General features: G+C 51.0%; 1 protein-coding gene across 2 annotated transcripts in view; it reads left to right on the top strand.

The window, feature by feature from the left end:
- Positions 1–17,078, top strand: part of PDPK1 (3-phosphoinositide dependent protein kinase 1) — a 73,847-nt gene that overhangs the window by 35,784 nt on the left and 20,985 nt on the right. For both annotated transcript variants that reach the window (XM_040635489.1, XM_040635490.1), the window contains exons 5-7: positions 2,415–2,559; positions 3,293–3,390; positions 14,131–14,206. In XM_040635489.1, the coding sequence (XP_040491423.1) occupies positions 2,415–2,559; positions 3,293–3,390; positions 14,131–14,206 (319 nt within the window). The remainder of the gene's footprint in view (positions 1–2,414; positions 2,560–3,292; positions 3,391–14,130; positions 14,207–17,078) is intronic.

Raw genomic sequence — 17,078 nt, 5'->3', positions numbered from 1 at the left:
TGGCAGAGCACGGTGAGGAGTCAGGGCCGTGTGCGGACTGAGGGCTGGGGGGCGTCAGCAGGCTGGGAAGAGTTCTGAGGCCTGAGCCCTCGTGACCCCCACACAGAGACTGACACGCAGGAGGCAGGCTGTTGCCAGTGAGCGGAGCAGACAGACCTCGGGGGCCCCAGGGCCAGCTGATTTCAGTGAGGGGTGCTTGGCGGCCAGGTCAGGTGCCGCGGAGTGGCCGAGTATCTGGGGCCTGGGTCTGCCCTGTGGAATGGCCCTTGTACTAGTTGTTCTGGGGTGGGGAGGGGGTTTCAAGAGAGAGAGGTGAGGAGGTCCGGGCAGCACACACAGTGGGTTCTGCCCAGTGGTTCCACCTTCAAGGGGGAGCAGTAAAATGGTCTCGTAGCCAGAGGCATGTAGGGCAGAGAGGGGGCTCCTCATTGGTTTGTTTAGGGTTAGAGAATGTATGCTTCTGCGTGGCTGCAGCATCACCCCGTCCCCGCCACTCTGCCGTCACTGCTTGTGGCCCCTGAGGACACTGAGGAGTCCTCTTCATGGCTGCTTACTGCCTCTCTCACCTCTGAGCCACCTTGATTGGCTGCTCATCATTGTGTGTTCCCTCGTGCGGCTCGGGGACAGGAGTAGTGCTCTGAGCCATAGGAGGCTGGGCTCCACTTCTGTACCTCCATGGTTTCGTGACCTTGAGTCAGTGGCGTAACCTCTCTGGGCCAGGTTCCTCTGCCAGTCATAGGCATTGAGCTTACCGGGCTCTGTCACAGGCCTGGTCTTTGCTCATCCTTCAGGAATTCACCCACTTCATGGAAGAGAACAGCTTCCTCCTTGCCGCCCTGGGCCTCTGGCCGTGCTGAGGGAGGGAGAAATGTTCTAGGAGGTGAAGTGGACTGAGGAGGTGTGAGAGAGTACTTCTGGGGATGAGGAAAGTATGTGGGCTCCAACACGGGCTTGGAGCTAGGACCCTCAACAGTTGTCATGTTCAAAACCTTTGGTCACCTTCGCTCCACAGCTGAGCAGAGAACTAGAAGTGTCCTTCACCCAGGAAACAGGAACTCACGACGTGGTCAGATAAGGGGCAAACCCTGTGAAGCTCAGAGAGGCGCTGTGCCGCGCCAAGGCCGAGCCCCTTCTGGCTGCTGCAGGCTCCTAGGCATGCCCGAGTGCCGAGCTTTGTGGCTGGTCCAGGTGGGGCTCCTGGCCCGGCTGGCGCTGAGGTCCTGCGTTGGGGTCAGACAGGCCGCTGGGGAGGAGGCCACGGACACCAGCCTTCCCTGCAGAGCAGACAGAGCGGGGTGAGCTGTGAAGGGGTCTGGCTGGGACCGTTTGCATTCCCTGCGAGCAAGGTGTGTTTTTTTGCTTCAGGTTCCTGTTGTCCTAGTTGGAAGGGCTTGGGTGGCCACAGGTGGGGCTGAATGAGGGACAGGTTTGGGCAGCTTTGGTCACTGGTCCCTTCCATCCTGGGCTCATCCTCACTGTCTTGCAGCATCAGACTCTCTCCTCGGTGGGAGATGGCAGTGCCCTGGCGAACAGAAGCCAGACGGAAGACCTTGAGTGCAGGCCACCCCTTCCTGCCCTCAGAGCCACTACCTAGAGTAGTGAGGACTCTTGTCACTGTGTCCCTGGCTGCTGGGGAGCCGTGAAGTACCTATAGGTTTCCGTTTATAGGTGCAGTTGTTTGGTGCTTCCAAGAGGAAGCCGTTGTATGGGATCCATTATTGTTCCAGTCTGTAATCCTTTTGGGAAGGGAGAATGGAAGCAAATCACACCACAGTGGTGTCTGAAGGAAAGATGCTGTGTTTCTCGCTTCTCTCCCCAGCGGGTGGCCAGTAAATTGATAGAATCAAGAAGATAATGAAATGGTATTCCTCTTGTAAAACTTGTTACTTTATACTTGGACAGGAGCATGCATTCGAGAAACCTTTACATGAATTGACTCTTAGCTCTCCGTGGAATACAGTTGGTGCTCAGTAAATGCTGTGTGTCCACTGTGGTGAGGGTTTGGGGCTGAATTAGGATGGAGGGCCCCCTTCCCCCTGCTGAAGCCTGCCAAGAGACATGTATGCCACAGGCTCTGGCCACTCTGTCTAGTGGCTTCCCTTCGCTGAGCCCGTGAGTACCTTTGGGGATGGTGGGGTCCAGAAGGAGCAGTCGGGCCGAGGGGTGTGTGTCATTGTATTCTCGGGGAGAAACCTATGCTGGGGCCTGGTCCTGGGGCTGGGGCCAGGGAGCCCTGTCAGCCCCAGCAGCTGTGGGTTTGATCACGACAGGTGATCTTCAGCCGACCTGAAGAGGGACAGCTGTCTCAGGCCTCGGGTACCATTGGTTTTCATTAATTAAAAATATTTCTATTGGGCTGTAAGTTTAGTTTAAAAAAATGATTTTGTACTCTTCCTTAACAATGCAATATTTAGACTTTGGTCTTAGTTATGCCAAAAATGGAGAACTACTTAAATACATTCGCAAAATTGGCTCATTCGATGAGACATGCACCCGGTTTTACACGGCCGAGATGGTGTCAGCTCTGGAGTACTTGCATGGCAAGGGCATCATTCACAGGTACCACGCCAGCGGCCTGTGGGCTTTGCTCCCCAGGCCTCGGGTCAGCTCTGTGGGATTTTCTGGAGGGGTGGGAGGCCTCCTTGTGAGAACTAAGGAGGAGTTGACGTCCCCCGGTGCCAGGTGAAGTTGGCCGCCAGTGGCTCTCTCGGCCGTCCTGACTGGTGCTTTCGGTCCCCGCCTTGTGGCTCGCATGTGTGCTTGTTTCTGATCTCAGTTTCCGTGACCCTATGATAATGTCAAATCGAAAGTGTTCGTATGAGCTCTTTTGTTGTTGCTGTCACGGGTGGTTTTTTATTGTGGTGAAATACACATAACAAAATTTAACATTTTAATCTTTTTTTCTGGTTTTATTGAGAAACAATGAACATTGATTACTGTATAAGTCAAAGGTGTGCAACATGATGGCTGATTTATATATATTGTGAGATGATTACCTGACCACAGTAGGTTTCAAAGATCTTCCTTTTATGGGTTAAAAATGATGGATTACACTTTAATAACAAGTGTATTGAAAATGACAGGTGCATTTATAAAGTGATGCAGTTTGAATGTACTCATTAGATGCAGTTGATATTTGTTCAGTGTGAACTTTTTAGACTTGCATTCTTGGTTGTTAGTCCATAGAGATTATAAGTATTTAATCAGTTCATTTGTTTTCAGCAAAACTGAGAGTGTAATAATGCTGCTATTTAAATATTTCATCTCAAATGTACAAAATCTACTTTCACAGGGACCTGAAACCCGAAAACATTTTGTTAAATGAAGACATGCACATCCAGATCACAGATTTCGGAACAGCGAAAGTATTGTCCCCAGAGAGTAAGCAAGGTGTGTGAGTGCCCTGTTTCCAGCATGTCCCCGTTCGGTGCTTAAGATCAAAAACAGCTTCTTAGAAATGTGTTGAATGGCCTTGTATTTGTTGTCAGTGACATGTTTGTCATAGCTTTGCTGTCGCAAAGTAGACACTTAAGCTTTCACAGGGGCAGGCCCTGGCTTCCGTGTGGCTCTGCCTGAACCCTGGGCAGTTTGCACCTGGTCTGGTGGGTGGAGGGAAGGCTCTTCCGGGTGGTCTTTGGTTGGTCTGCCAGCCAGTCTGCATGTTGGTGTCCCAGGTCCTTGTGAGCACTTGGGAGTGTCCACTACGGCTCACCCTCCCTAGTCCTAGAAGATGCCACGGTGCCACGTTTGTTCCTGGTCTTCTGTGCAGGAGCATGGGGTCGATGGAGTCAGCTCCCAGCCCTACGTGTTGGCACTGTGGGTTGCAACTGTGAGAGCGCCATCCCTATATCCCAGTACCTGCCATCTGGCCGTCTGTCTCCGCAACTCCTCTGTGTAGTTGATCCAGGCACGCTGATGATAGTGAGGTTCTGTGAGATCACAGAACAAGTGGGGGCTGATGTCTAACCTGCTGCTTGAGTGCACATTTATAATTACAAACCCTCGTGATCACTGTCCCCTGGGGTAATTCCTGGTGTTGGTTTAGGTATCGTGACCACTGTCACCTGAGGAGGAGGAGCTGACAGTAAAGTGGGCTGGAAGAGTGCCTTTGGGTGTCCTAGCTAGCCAGCGGGGACCTTGGAATTAATAAGGGACCTTGAAAATGAACCTTGAGTCAGGACAAGTGTCCCAGACAGAGCCACCCTGAGCCTGGCCCTCGAGTCTGGGGCAGTGTGCTCGCCTCTGCCAGGGCTCGTGGGGACCCATGAAAGAGAAGGACTGGGTTCAGAGGGAAGCACCTACCTCGCTACAACTGCCCTCCTGTGGAAGAGGGGAGCCTGAGCCCCATGCAGCAGTGGGAGAGCCCTCCAGCTTAGCTGGGCAGGCCTTCTCTGCCTGAGGTTGAACTGAGGCCTCTTTAGTGAGCGTGCGCAAGCAGGGCGGCTGCCGGACTGATGCCTGGGGTCCCCTCCTCCAGCTGCGCCTGGCTGGGCCTCTGTGAGTTCTCTTCCACAGGGTATCTTACCTTTGCTTCCCAGGTGTTCTTGCAGCCCTGTGTTTTCACTCTCAGGATTATTGTGAAGATTCTGTCAGGTAGTGCCTCGATGTTTGTGCAAACACTCATTGAATCGCCAAGACTGCATCTTGGATTTGGGAACTTCTCAGAGAATCCTAGGGCACCACCCTTTTGTGGCCAAAACAAAACTTGCCATCAGGGAAGATACTCTTATTTCTCAACAAATTTCTGTCCTGGTGCCACTCACCTGCCTTTTGCAGCTCCCTTTCCCCCTTTCCCACCTTGGGGAAGTCCTCTAGGCACTTGTGAGATGCCCTGAAGCCTTGATCTATTTGACTCATTCCGGTTGCATAGTAACGTTGTATTGGCCGGCAGTTGTGTTTTTGTGGATACAGTGTAACCCATAGCCATAAGCATTGCCCATGACCCGGGTGCACTGGACAGGAACTTGGGGCTGCTGCGGCCCCATTCTTGTCTCATGTGTGACTGCCCGTGGGGCCCCCCAGTCAGCCTCAAGAGTCAGCCCCCTCGCCATCTGCTCTGTCCCTTTTTGCTCTACGTGCATTCCCTTTAGAATCTGACGCTTGGCACGAGCTGGTCCTGTTGCCTTGTAGCCATTTAGAAAACAAGAATTTAAATGCATTGGTGAAATAGTGAAATGAACCTGCATTTCTTTTTTTCTAGAAGTCTGAAAGTCCTTACACTGTAAACCAGGGAGACTTGCTCGTATATATGGATGAGTTTGGCTTTTTTTTTCCTTCATAGGGAAAGAGGGAGAAACATGTATAATTATGTGAGTGATTCATTTTAGTGACTTGCTCTCACTTTCTGTTTAAAGTAGTTCCGAATCTTAGAATTTATTCTTGTGTTAGCTTTTAACTTTTGTACAGAGATGGTTTCCCAAAGACATGTTAAGCTTGCAGAGAGCAAGCGTTGGTGGGAACATAGCCCAGGCTCCTTAGCTGTACTGTGTGCATGAGCTTGTTTCACCCTCCTGGCAAGAGGCAGGTTGTCTGTCTTCCCAGACCTCTGTCCCTGTGGGTCATTCCTGTGTCTCTCTCTCACTGCTTCCTATGGGGTTATAGTGGCCCCCTGGTTGTGAGGGGCAGGAATAGGAAAGAGCCAGCTGTTGAGGAGGGTCTGTGGGATTGATGAGGACTTCCTGGCACAGAGGACTTGTGACTTCTAACCTCACCTAACAAGGGTCCCACAGACCTATTCAAGTGGGGGCAGCTTAATCATGCAGAGTAAGGTCCTTGTCGGTGGCGGTGTCACTGGCCTTTGCCCTCTTCGTAAGTGGTTTGGGGAGCTCAGGATGCCACAGAGGTTCAGACTTAGGGTTTGTGTCTTGAACTGTGTAGGCCTTTCTGGTATGCATCCAGATGTGGAGGTTCCAAACAAGAGGGGAGGACTGGCAGGTGTTGGGGGCAGGTGACGGGAGAGGGGATGGAGGGGGAGGCTGCAGAGCCTAAGTCAGTTCTGCCACTCACTCCACCTTTACCTTCTGTGGATGGCCATCATCCAGACCCTCAGGCCAGTACTGACTCCCCTCTCAGTGTGCTGTGGACTCTGGACCCTGCTCCAGTGCCTCTGCCTCGCCCCCAGTGTTGCATGAGCAGGACAGCTCCACCCACCCCAAAAGCAGAGTTCACATGTTAGAGGAGAAAGTCGAGTCCCTGTACTTACACCACCAGATACAACTCTTTACATTGAGAAGTGGTTTACTCTGGTCTTCTCAATATTGGTATTTGTATATTCATAGCTCTGATACATGGAGTTGGTTTTTTTTTTTTTTTTTAAGATTTTATTTATTTACTCGACAGAGATAGAGACAGCCAGTGAGAGAGGGAACACAAGCAGGGGGAGTGGGAGAGGAAGAAGCAGGCTCATAGCGGAGGAGCCTGATGTGGGGCTCGATCCCATAACGCCGGGATCACGCCCTGAGCTGAAGGCAGACGCTTAACCGCTGTGCCACCCAGGCGCCCCCCCCCTTTTTTTTTCTTTTTAACACAGTACTTGCTTTTTGGAAAATTGAGACCATGCATGTGACCTGATTTCCACCATCATCGATTTGTTTTTCCGGTAAATATTTTAGTATTTAACACTAAAATATAATGTTTCTTTTGAAAAATACAATTACAATAGCAAACCGTTTTCATACATAAGAAACTAACAGTAATTGCTTTATGTCTCAAAATACTGTGTTAAATTTCCAGTTGTCATAATTCTATATCATAATTTTTTTGGTAGTTGTCTACTTGAATCAGGATTCAAATAAAACTCCACATTGGGCTTAGCTAATTTCTTTCTTACATTTCTTTTTCACTCTTTATTTTTTCCGTTGCAGTCTGCTGAAGAAACCAGGTCATTTGTCTTACAGAGTTTCTTGGAGTTTCCTGATTGCACCTCTGTGGAGTCATGTAACAATGCTCTTGTCCGCTCTGTGCGCTGGAAATGGGAAGTTGGACCTGGCCCCTTGATCACATGCAGATTCAGGCTTCTCACACCAGAGGCTGGGGTGTGTTCTCCATTAGGACACTCATAACAACCCGTCATCTCTCTCTGTGATGTCAACAGCCCTTTATAGCCATGATGGCCTAGATCCATTAATTCTCTAGAGAATGCAGAATGATCATAGTTTAATTCTTTTGTTCATTGGCTGGAGTTCTTTAAAGAAAAACTTCCCCATAGCAACTATTTGGTTAACTGTAGTGGTATTGACTACGGAGGAAAAACAGGATGAATGCTTGCTTTCCTTTCCCCTTTATTTGCCACTTGTGCAAGGCTTGAACTGGTTCACTGTCATCCTTCAGTGTTGACAAGTTCATCAAAAACATGACTTACCCCTTCCTCACACCATACGCAAAAGCTAACTCCAAAGGTAACTTGGATAGAGCAGAGATGTGAACGTAGAATGCAGAAACTGAAACTCTTGAAAGGAAGCGTAGGCGTAAATCTCCATGACCTTGGGTTAGGCAGTGAGTGGTTTCTTGGATACGCCACCTAAAGCATGAGCAACAGAAGCAAAATAGACTGCATCCAGTTGGGAGACTTTTGTGCTGTGTTACTATTCAGAAAGTGAAATGGGAAAAAATATTTCCAAATCATATATCTTAAGGGACTTACACCCAGAATGTATAAAGAACTCATAACTCAAGAAATAAAAATGAAATAAAAATTTAAAAGTGGGCACAGAGTCTGAATAAATGTTTCTCCAAAGGAGACAAACAAATGGCCAATAAACACATGAAAAGATGCTTAAGGTCATTGGGGAAATGCAGATCAAAAGTACACTGAGTTACTGCTTCTAGGACTAGGCTGTGATCGAAATGACAGTGACGCCAAGCCTTAGCAAGGGTGTGCAGGAACCGAAGCCCTCATGTTCCGCAGATGGGAATGTGAAATGGTGCAGTCGCTTTGGAAAGAAGGCTGGCAGTTCCTCAACAGGTTGGCCACAGTCACTTTGTAACTCAGCAGTTGTACTTCCAGGCCCACACCCAAGAGAACTGGAAACGTGTTCACAGAAGAAAGGTGTACAGGAATGTTGAGAGCAGCTTTATGTGGTAGCCGGAAAGTGGAGATAACTCAAGTGTCCCTCAGCTGGTCATGCAAATGTGTAAACAGAATGTGGTCGGTCCTCACAGGGGAATATTATTCTGTCTTTAAAAAGAGTGGCGTTCTGGTACTGGCAGCATCGATGGTCCTTGAAGCCTTGCACTGAGTGAAGGCCTGCAGTGGGGGTGGGAAAGTGGAGGAGTGGTCTGGGGGTGTCGTCATCACAACAGTATTAAGTCCTCTGATCCCTCAGCATGGGGTATCTTTTTATTTAGGTCTTGTGATTTCTTTCAAAAATCGTTCATAGTTTTCAATGTATAAGCTTTGTGCTGTTTTTAGCAAATTCCTAAGTATTTTATTTTTGAGGCTTTTGTAAGTGGAATTGTTTTCCAAATTTCATTTTCAGGTTGTTCAGTGCAAGTATATAGAAATACATTTCATTTTTGTGTCCTGATTTTGTGTCCTGCAGCCTGGCAGGATTTGCTTCTTAGTTGTGATGCTTCTTTAATGAATTCCTCAAAACTTGCTGCGTGTAAGATAAGTCATCTGTGATTCAAGATGGTTTTACTTCTTCCTTTCCACTCTGGATGCCTGTTATCTCTTCTTGTCTACCTGTCCTGGTAGGACCTCCAGGACCGTGTGGGGCGTCCTTGTCTTATTCCTGATCTTAGGGGAGAAGCTTCCGTCTCACCATCAAATGGGACACTCGCCGTGGGGTTTTCCTAGACGCCCTGATGAGATTGAGGGGGTTCCTTTCTATTCTTACTTTGTGACGTATGTTTGTCATGAAGGAGTGTTGGATTTTTATTAGAATTTTTATTAGATCCTTTTTCTGAATCTCTTGGGATGAGCATGTGGGGTTTTTCCTGTTATGCTAATGATACATAGTGTATTGATTGTTTCTTATATGTTGAGCCACCCGTGCATTCCTGGGATAAATGCCACTTGGCCATGGTGCAGACTGCTCTTTATGGGTTGCTGTATTCGCTTTGCTCATCTTTCGTCCAGGAGGTCAGCCCGTTCTGTGGAGTGTGCTGGCTGTGCTTCACTTGTGGGCTTATGGGTAAGAGCCTAGCAGTCTGTACTTCAGCTTTGAAGAGAGTAAAGGTGTCCTCTGGCCACAGGAACACTTCTTGAGGTCCCTCCTTCCTCATCGGCACTTCTGAATCCGAGGTGGTGGCCAGAGTGTTCCTCGGCCCAGGATGCTGGACACTTTCTTTGAATCACTTTCAGGGGTGGAGGCAACAGCCCAGCCCAAGACCCTCGTTTCCCCTGACCCTGTGGCCTACTTTCAGTGGGTCAGTGGCGTGGAAATAGCAGCATTATGGCCAACGGTGGGTTCTGGGCCTGGTTTTCTAACTGGTGGAGCAGTTTGGCCTTTGGTTCATCTCTTGAGCCTCTGGGGGAGGGAACTGGGTTATCTCTGCTCTTAACCCTCGTGTCATGCATAGAAGTCAGCTGTCCATGAAGCTGAGAGGAAAAAGTTGCGTAGTTTTCCTAAACTTGCAGTGAAATTGGACATTTCCTTTAGTTCTGAAGGTAGGTAACAAACACCTGCTGTCATCGGGAGCAGTCATAGGTGTTTCCTGGTCCCATCACACTTGTCACGAATTCCTTCTTTTTTTCCCCTTAGATTTATTTATTTATTTTAGAGCTGCGCAAGTTGGGGGAGGAACAGAGGGAGAGAGAGAATCTCCAACAGACTCCCCACTGAGCTTGATCCCATGACCGTGAGATCAGGACCTGAGCCAAAATCGAGTTGGACAGTCAACCGACTGAGCCATCCAGACACCCCTCGACCCCACGTTTTTTTTCTTTAAGATTTATATATTTGAGAGAGAGACTGAGTGTGCATGCACCTCTGTGCTAGCACGAGTGGGGGGAGTGGCAGAGGGAGAATCTCCCCCAGACTCCCCACTGAGCATGGAGCCTGCTGTGGGCTCGATCCCACGACCCTGAGATCAGGACCTGAGCTGAAACGAAGAGTCAGAGGACACGCCACCGACTGAGGGCCACCACGGTTGTCACAGATTCTTTTTTTTTTTTTTAAGATTTTATTTATTTATTTGACAGAGACAGCCAGCGAGAGAGGGAACACAGGCAGGGGGAGTGGGAGAGGAAGAAGCAGGCTCCCAGCGGAGGAGCCTGATGTGGGGCTCGATCGCAGAACACCGGGATCAAGCCCTGAGCCGAAGGCAGACGCTTAATGACTGCGCCACCTAGGCACCCCACAGATTCTTGATCCGTTACGTGCATCCGGTGCTGCTTCAGAATTACCGTATTGCTAGACCTGCCAGATCTTGTTGTTATTACATCGGTAAAGAGAATCATGTACTGTTACATCACACTGTCGCTGCTTTAATGTTTGGGTATTTTTGTCCTTTGTCATCCCGCATATTTTATTTTACGCCTTTGGAACATCATTCTGAGGGCAGTCCTATTCTTTTCCACACACCAGAGGACTCATTCATCTCATGAGTAACAAGAGAGCTCCTGTCCTCGGGCGTGATTTCATACCTCCCTCCCTGGGGACTTGAAGTCCCGCCTCCGAGAAGGTGGGCATGGGTTCCTGGGTGAGAGAAAGCGGCAGGTGTCATGGGAGACAAGCCGACCCAGGCCCAGAAAGCCTACAACAACCACACAGCCCTAATGACATCATGATTCACTGTTTAAAGCCCAGCCATTGGGGGGGGGGGTTGGGAATAGTTTATATCTTTTAGACTTATTTGGTTCATCAGGTAGCTATTTAAAGGCACAAATACCTCTAAATACTGTTTGATAGCCTGAATTATTTATTTAATTATGTGTAAATACATCTTTCCATATAATAATACGTTTTTAGAGCTTTTTAATAATAGCATTAAAAAAACAAATCTCGGGTGCCTGGGTGGCTCAGTCGGTTGGGCATCTACCCCCGCCTCAGGTCGTGATCCTGGGATTCTGGGATCGAGCCCCGTGTGGGGCTCCTTGATCAGTGGGGAGTCTGCTTCTCCCTCTCCCTCTGTCCTCTTTCTTGCTCTCTTGCTCTCTCTCAGGGAAATAAATAAAATCTTAAAAAAAAAAATCGCAGAAGCAACGCATGCTTACTGTGCAGAATGGATACACAGTAGTGGCAGTGAGTTACCAAGTGGGGCTCCGGGGCCCATGTCATCCTGCTGCCCGTGCAGGATCCATCCTTGAGGACCAGGTGCCAGGAGTGCAGTCGCTGGCTCAGAGGGCAAGTTTGTTCTCTATGGATTTGATGCTTTTTCGAAAATTGCTCCCCTGAAAATTACACCCTTCCATATCCCCACCAGTAGCACTGTGTGTGTCTTCTCAAGTCTTTGCCAGCAGTGTGTATTTCCTTTTTTATCTCTGCTGATTTGATAGGCCATCATGTTTTCGTTTGCATGTCTTTGATTCATTGCATCATTGAATGGTTTCATTTGGTTTTGGCTCTCATTTCTTTTTTCCTCTTATGAATCACCTCAGTGTTCTTGGCAGTATCACTCAGGGTCCTGGCAGGATGCAAATGCAGCCGCGAAGTCTTTATAGGAAAATAACTTACTGAAGGGAGCATTACGGAGAGCAGGGCCGAGGAAGCAACAGGGCTGGATCCCCACAGGAGGGACTGTGAGCTTCTTGGCCCGGGGCAGGTGCGGGGGGCATCGCGGTGGGAGAGGGGCGTGGTGTGGGGTGAGGCAGGAGGAGTAAAACCCATGGCTCTCCCCTGCCTCCCTCTGGGGGCTCCCGCTGACTCCAGGGCTGCAGTATACAGGAGCCCCCTTAGAGCACAGAGGAGGACAGAGACCACACTGGGGACACATGGGGAAGAGCAAGCACATTGGCTGTGTCTGCGTCGTCTTCCCTGGCATCTGCCTTGGAGGCCTTTGGACAGCAGTCAGGAAGTCTCCCCCAGGGCGAGCCCTCGCCACTTTAAGGCCACCCTGGGGATGGTGAGCAGGGACACAATGGCCTCTCTCAGCCCAGACGCCATGTGCTGCGTTGGTGTGGCTAGGCGTCCTGGTTTCTGTTTGCATTTTAATTCAGGTGTTGTGTTATTTATAGCCATATACTGTCAAGAATTTTATAGACAGACCAAACATGGGTCTGTTGTGTTTTGTCCCAGAAAGCTGTAACCTCAAGTCATTTGTCTGTCAGAACTAGGCTGGGGTGCCCAGTACAGAGCCTCCAGTCAGTGCAGAAGGAGAAGGTTGCTTCCCCTGACTGAACGTACACACAGCCCAGCAGGAAGGACGAAGGCACTTTCAGCAGTCCTCCCTTCCCCAGCTCCGCCTCCTCCAGGATGTCCCAGAACGGAGCTGGCTCCTCCTGTTCTATTTAGGGCCATGTCTTCAGGGGGTAGGAGAGCGCCATCCAGTGAGGCTGCAGAGGCCACCCAGGGCCTGGGACGTGTGGGGCTGGAGAGCTCCTGCTGTTGGCGGCCGTGTGGGATGCTTAGCTGCACCCCTGGCGTCTGTCCACTAGGTGACCGGAGCTCCCTCCCGCCCCTGTTGTGCCAGCTGGAAACGTCTCCCGGCGCTGCCAGATGTCCCCTGGGGGCCTGTCTGTCCCCAGTTGAGAACCCTGTGTAGACTTGTCAGTAAGCCCACCTGGCAGGACCCTGCATGGGGCTGGGTGCCACTTTCTGTGTCCCCGGTTTCAGAAGTGGCCTGGAGGGCTGGAGACCATTTGCTGGGAGGTGTATTTGCTGTGATGTTCTACTTTTCAGGTCAGTTCAGGAAAATGTGTCCTTAGGGACAAATACTTTCTATCAGGGATTATTAAAGATACTGAGTAAAAGGACCGTTTGATCTGCAAAAGGGTCAGGCTAAGTCACGGGACTTGTTTGCCCAGAGCAAAATGTTGTTAAACAGTGGTTAGGCCTCCTGTCTGCCGTGGGGTGCTGGGACAGGAGACAGGGCCATGCTGGAACCTGCTGCCGGAAAGGGTGGTCTCCTCCGGGGCCTGTCCGAGCAGGACCAGAGCCTCGCCAACAGCTGTTTAGTGTAGGTGCAGGGTGCTGTTATATGGGGCTGGTGTGGAAGGCCATGCGTGGCAGGTAACGGCAAGTGATGGGGGACATCTCCTGGGAAGTGTCGAAGGTGATGCAGCATTTGACACACTCCTAAGAGAAGTGTTTTACTCTCAGACGGTGGGCAGCTGTCACATGGGAATCCCGGTCCTGTGTCTGTCAGTCACAGGGAAGGGCAGAGTGGCTGTGCTGTCTCCGCCATGTCAGAGGACACCCCATGCGGATGCCTCAGGAGCCATGCAGTAGAGCAGGCTGGCTCCTGCCCGAAGTGCCGCCCCATCGGGGCTGCTCAGCTGCTCACGAGCCCCTGAGGTCCTTGAGGGCTGCTGGGGTGACTCAGGTGTTGTTACATCATCTGTTTTGTGATGAGCGGGTTCAGAGGGTCTTGCTGCCACGGACCCTAGGAGTTTGGGTTGAGCTTGGCGAACCTGGTGTCGTGCAGCCCAGTACTGGAGGCAGCAGGGTGTTGAGAAGGTTCCCTGGCCAGAACTCCCGGCTCTCACTCCCTTCATCGCCCCTAACCTCCGTGAGCTGTTTGTTAGGGGCGCGTAGCCTGCAGAGGGGCCAGGCCCTCCCCACACCTGCACGTGTCCCATCTGTGTCTGCTGTGTCTGGGGCTATTTAGGCTCCACAGCTATTTGCACAGGACGCAAACAGACAAGTCCCCTGTCTTCGAGTTGCTCCCAGCTAACAGGAGGTTGGGCGAGTGCCTCTCTAGTGGGTCTGTGAGAGGTACCCAGAGAACGTGTGGTGGGGTGGCCTGGAGGGGACTGCCCAGGCAGTCAGGGCTGGTGTCACAGAGTGGGTGATCTCTGAGCCAGCCCTAGGAGGAGAGAGCCCCAAGAAGGGGGTTTGAGGGGAGGTCCTTGGACAAGTCGGGCTCTCAGGAGTGTACAGTCTGATTCCAGGGGACTAGTGCTGTGACAAAGAGCTCCAGTTAAACCTTGTGAACCATGACGTCCTGATGGGTGAGCGTCCACGGTGCATGGTTGGTAAATGCTTGTGTCTCAGCGTGACCTTTCTCCCTTTTTCCTCTTCTCAACAGCCAGGGCCAACTCGTTTGTAGGAACAGCCCAGTATGTGTCTCCAGAGCTGCTTACAGAGAAGTCGGCCTGTAAAAGGTAACTCACTTTCATTTGATCCAGAATATTTTCTTTTTTCTACAGTAGCTATTAACGTACATTTGTTCATGTACAGTTAATAGTTAAGGAGTGCCTTTTGAGGCCTTCATCAGTATCTTTCTTGGACAACCTGTGTGCTGCTTCATTGTTCTGTGTCATACTCCTGGGGCTGTTGTTGCCTGATGCTTTGAGATTTGATCTTGTTCCTTTAGGAGCACCCAGCCAGTGGGGTAAAGTGTGGCCGAGAGGTCTGTATTCCTTGCCATGTCCCTGAGCCCTGGGATCCTTCGCGCTGCCTCGGGCTGCTACACCCTGGCAGTGGCAGCTGCAACAGGACAACTCTAGCAAAACAGGCTCTGCAGAGTGTGGGGAGAGGCCCGGAAGGCAGTCCGTGTGGGAGGGGGTGGAGCTGTATTCCCAGCTGGGGCCCAGCCAGTGCCAGCCATCCGTACCCAGTGCTTAGAACTGGCATGGGCCTGGAGCCACAGGGTTGAGGGCGTGAGTGGGGGCCTGGGTTTTGAAAATGAGAGCTGCATAGGTGAGGCTCTGCTCGCAGGAACAGAGGTCTGGAGAGTGAAAAGTCAGCAGCAGGGTAGCAGGGGAGAAGGGGGTGGGGGTGTTGATGGCCAGGAGCAGGGAGCAGTCGGGAGAGTGGTCTTGGGTGGGCCTGAGGCAGTGGGAGGATGGAGAGGTGGCAGTAGAGTCTGGGGTCTCAACGTGGAAGAGCCGTTCCAGATGACAAGTTCTGTAGCTGGAGCTTTTCCCTGGCTCCTTGCTGCTGGAGGGAGGCAGGAGGTCTCCCTCGGGTTGACTGGTACCGACAGGCTGCAAGGAGCCGCTTTTCCGGAGAGACACAGCCCTGCCAGAGGTGGCAGAGGAGTGAGTGGTTCTGGGGGTGGCTCTGTGTTTCTGAGTGTGACCACTTTTTAAAAACTCTAGGGGGTTGAGCTGCAGGGCGCACATGAAGGTGGGTGGGCCTCTTAGCAGTCTCCGCATTCTTTGCGTTTGTGTTTTTAATCTTATTCACCCACAGATTCTAAACTCTTACTGTGGGCCAGACGTTGCTGTAGGGCAGGGCTTCTTAGCTGGGGCAGTTCTGGCCCCCGGGGTACATTTGGCCCTGCTGGACACTTCCGGTGTCGCCACTTGGCAGGAGTGGGAAGGGGAGTGCTATTGGCGACTACTGGGTGGCGGCCAGGGACCCTGCTCTGCCCTGCGCGGTGCAGACACGGCTCCCCAGCGAAAATGAACTGGCCCCAGGTGTCCACGGTGCCGAGGCTGGGAAACCCTCCTCTGGATGGTGAGTGCTGCGGGCCAGATTCTTGAAGTATATGTCACGGCTGCCTAAGGACTAGCTTTTCCTCGATTTGGGGCTTTTAGGATGAAGCAGCCCTTTAGCACTGAGGGGGGAGGTCCTCCCGGCTCTATTGGGTGACATAGGAAGACACAGAGTGGCCGCTGCCTTCTCTGTGAAAACTGGAAGGAGATTGTCTACCCACATTGGCTTGTCATTTATGCTCTCTTGGGTAGATGCGCCAGCAGTGGGGACAGTGGCCCTCTGGGGGTGTGAGGGGATAGCTCTGTGAGGGAGACGTCGTTGTGTATCTTTTTATGCTTTTACGTGTTTAAGTTGTGATCTTTATTCAAAAACAGGTAAGATTTATTTTCTGGTTCTCAAAGTGACACCTGTGTATTATAGAGAACTCTTAGAAAACATGGAGGATAAAAAAGCAAGAAAACTGGGAGTCTGCAGCCTGCTTACAGACACCGGATAGTGATCTGGCGTGTCTTTCCAGTTATTTATTTCTGCGTGTCTTCTGTGTGTTCATGTGACTTCTGTTCAGCTGGAGTCGTGGTGAATAACCAGGCTTGAGCCCTGTTCCTTGGGCTTGTGGAGCCGGCCTCTCCCCGTATCCGGGAAGTCGTCTGTAGACACCTCGAACACCTGTGCGCTTCCGGCACGTGGGTTTACTGAGTTCATTGAGCTCTTTCTTTATCGTTAGCGCTGAGTGTTCTTCACTTACGTGGCACAAGCTGGCATGACGGCCATGTGCTGCACATGCCACGCCCCGGGGGAAAGGGCACCCCTGCCTGTCTCGGGGTGCCGGGGCTGCCTGACGGTCCTCTGCTTGGATTCCAAGAAGTGGAATGACTTGGTCTAACTTACCATTTTAAAAATCCTTGATACATATTGCTTTCCAGAAATGTTAACACCGGCTTTCCTCTTTTGTTTGTATTGTATTAAAAAACCGTCTTAACTGGTAGAGCTGCTGGTGATAATGTGCCAGCGTGAGAAGAGCCCAGGGCCTGGCCGTGCCGACGGCCGTGCTTCCTGGAGATGGCAGCCCGCCATCGCGCCTGCCCAGTCTCCGGCCGCTGCCACTCCCAAGGGCCGAGGCTTTTCTGTCGGCGTCTATCTTGTGTGGCTCCCCGTTTTGACTAGACTAGATAGTAGAGAAAACCAAGTGTAAAACTAGGTATTGAGTATTGAGACTATAGATTCGGTTTTTAAATGCCCTTCACTCCACTTGTATGTTGTGTCTCAGATTTCTGATCTGTTGTATGTTTTAACCCGTGTCCAGTGCCCTTTCTGCCTCCTGGCGCTGAGGCTGGCCTGACACTTCGACCCGCACCCAAAGTCTCTCTCCTGAATGCCAGGCTGTGGCCTCTTCCAGAACCTGGTTGTATCCTGCAACCCACGAGCCCCCCGTATGTTTAGGGCTCCAGGCAGGCAGCTGGCGGTGCGGGATGAGTTGCATCTGGATGCTTTTGTAGTGCTGAGCTGGGAATAGAATGAAAAACTTCCACAGGAAATAATGTATGCAAAATTGATGTCAGCCGCGAGCTCCGAGAGGGCTCCGAGAGGGCTCCG

The sequence above is a fragment of the Ursus maritimus genome, unplaced genomic scaffold (genome assembly GCF_017311325.1).
Source record: "Ursus maritimus isolate PB19 unplaced genomic scaffold, ASM1731132v1 scaffold_2, whole genome shotgun sequence".
Lineage (NCBI taxonomy): Eukaryota > Metazoa > Chordata > Mammalia > Carnivora > Ursidae > Ursus > Ursus maritimus.
Note: the sequence above shows the minus strand (reverse complement) of the source record. Positions and strands in the feature narration are given on the sequence as shown.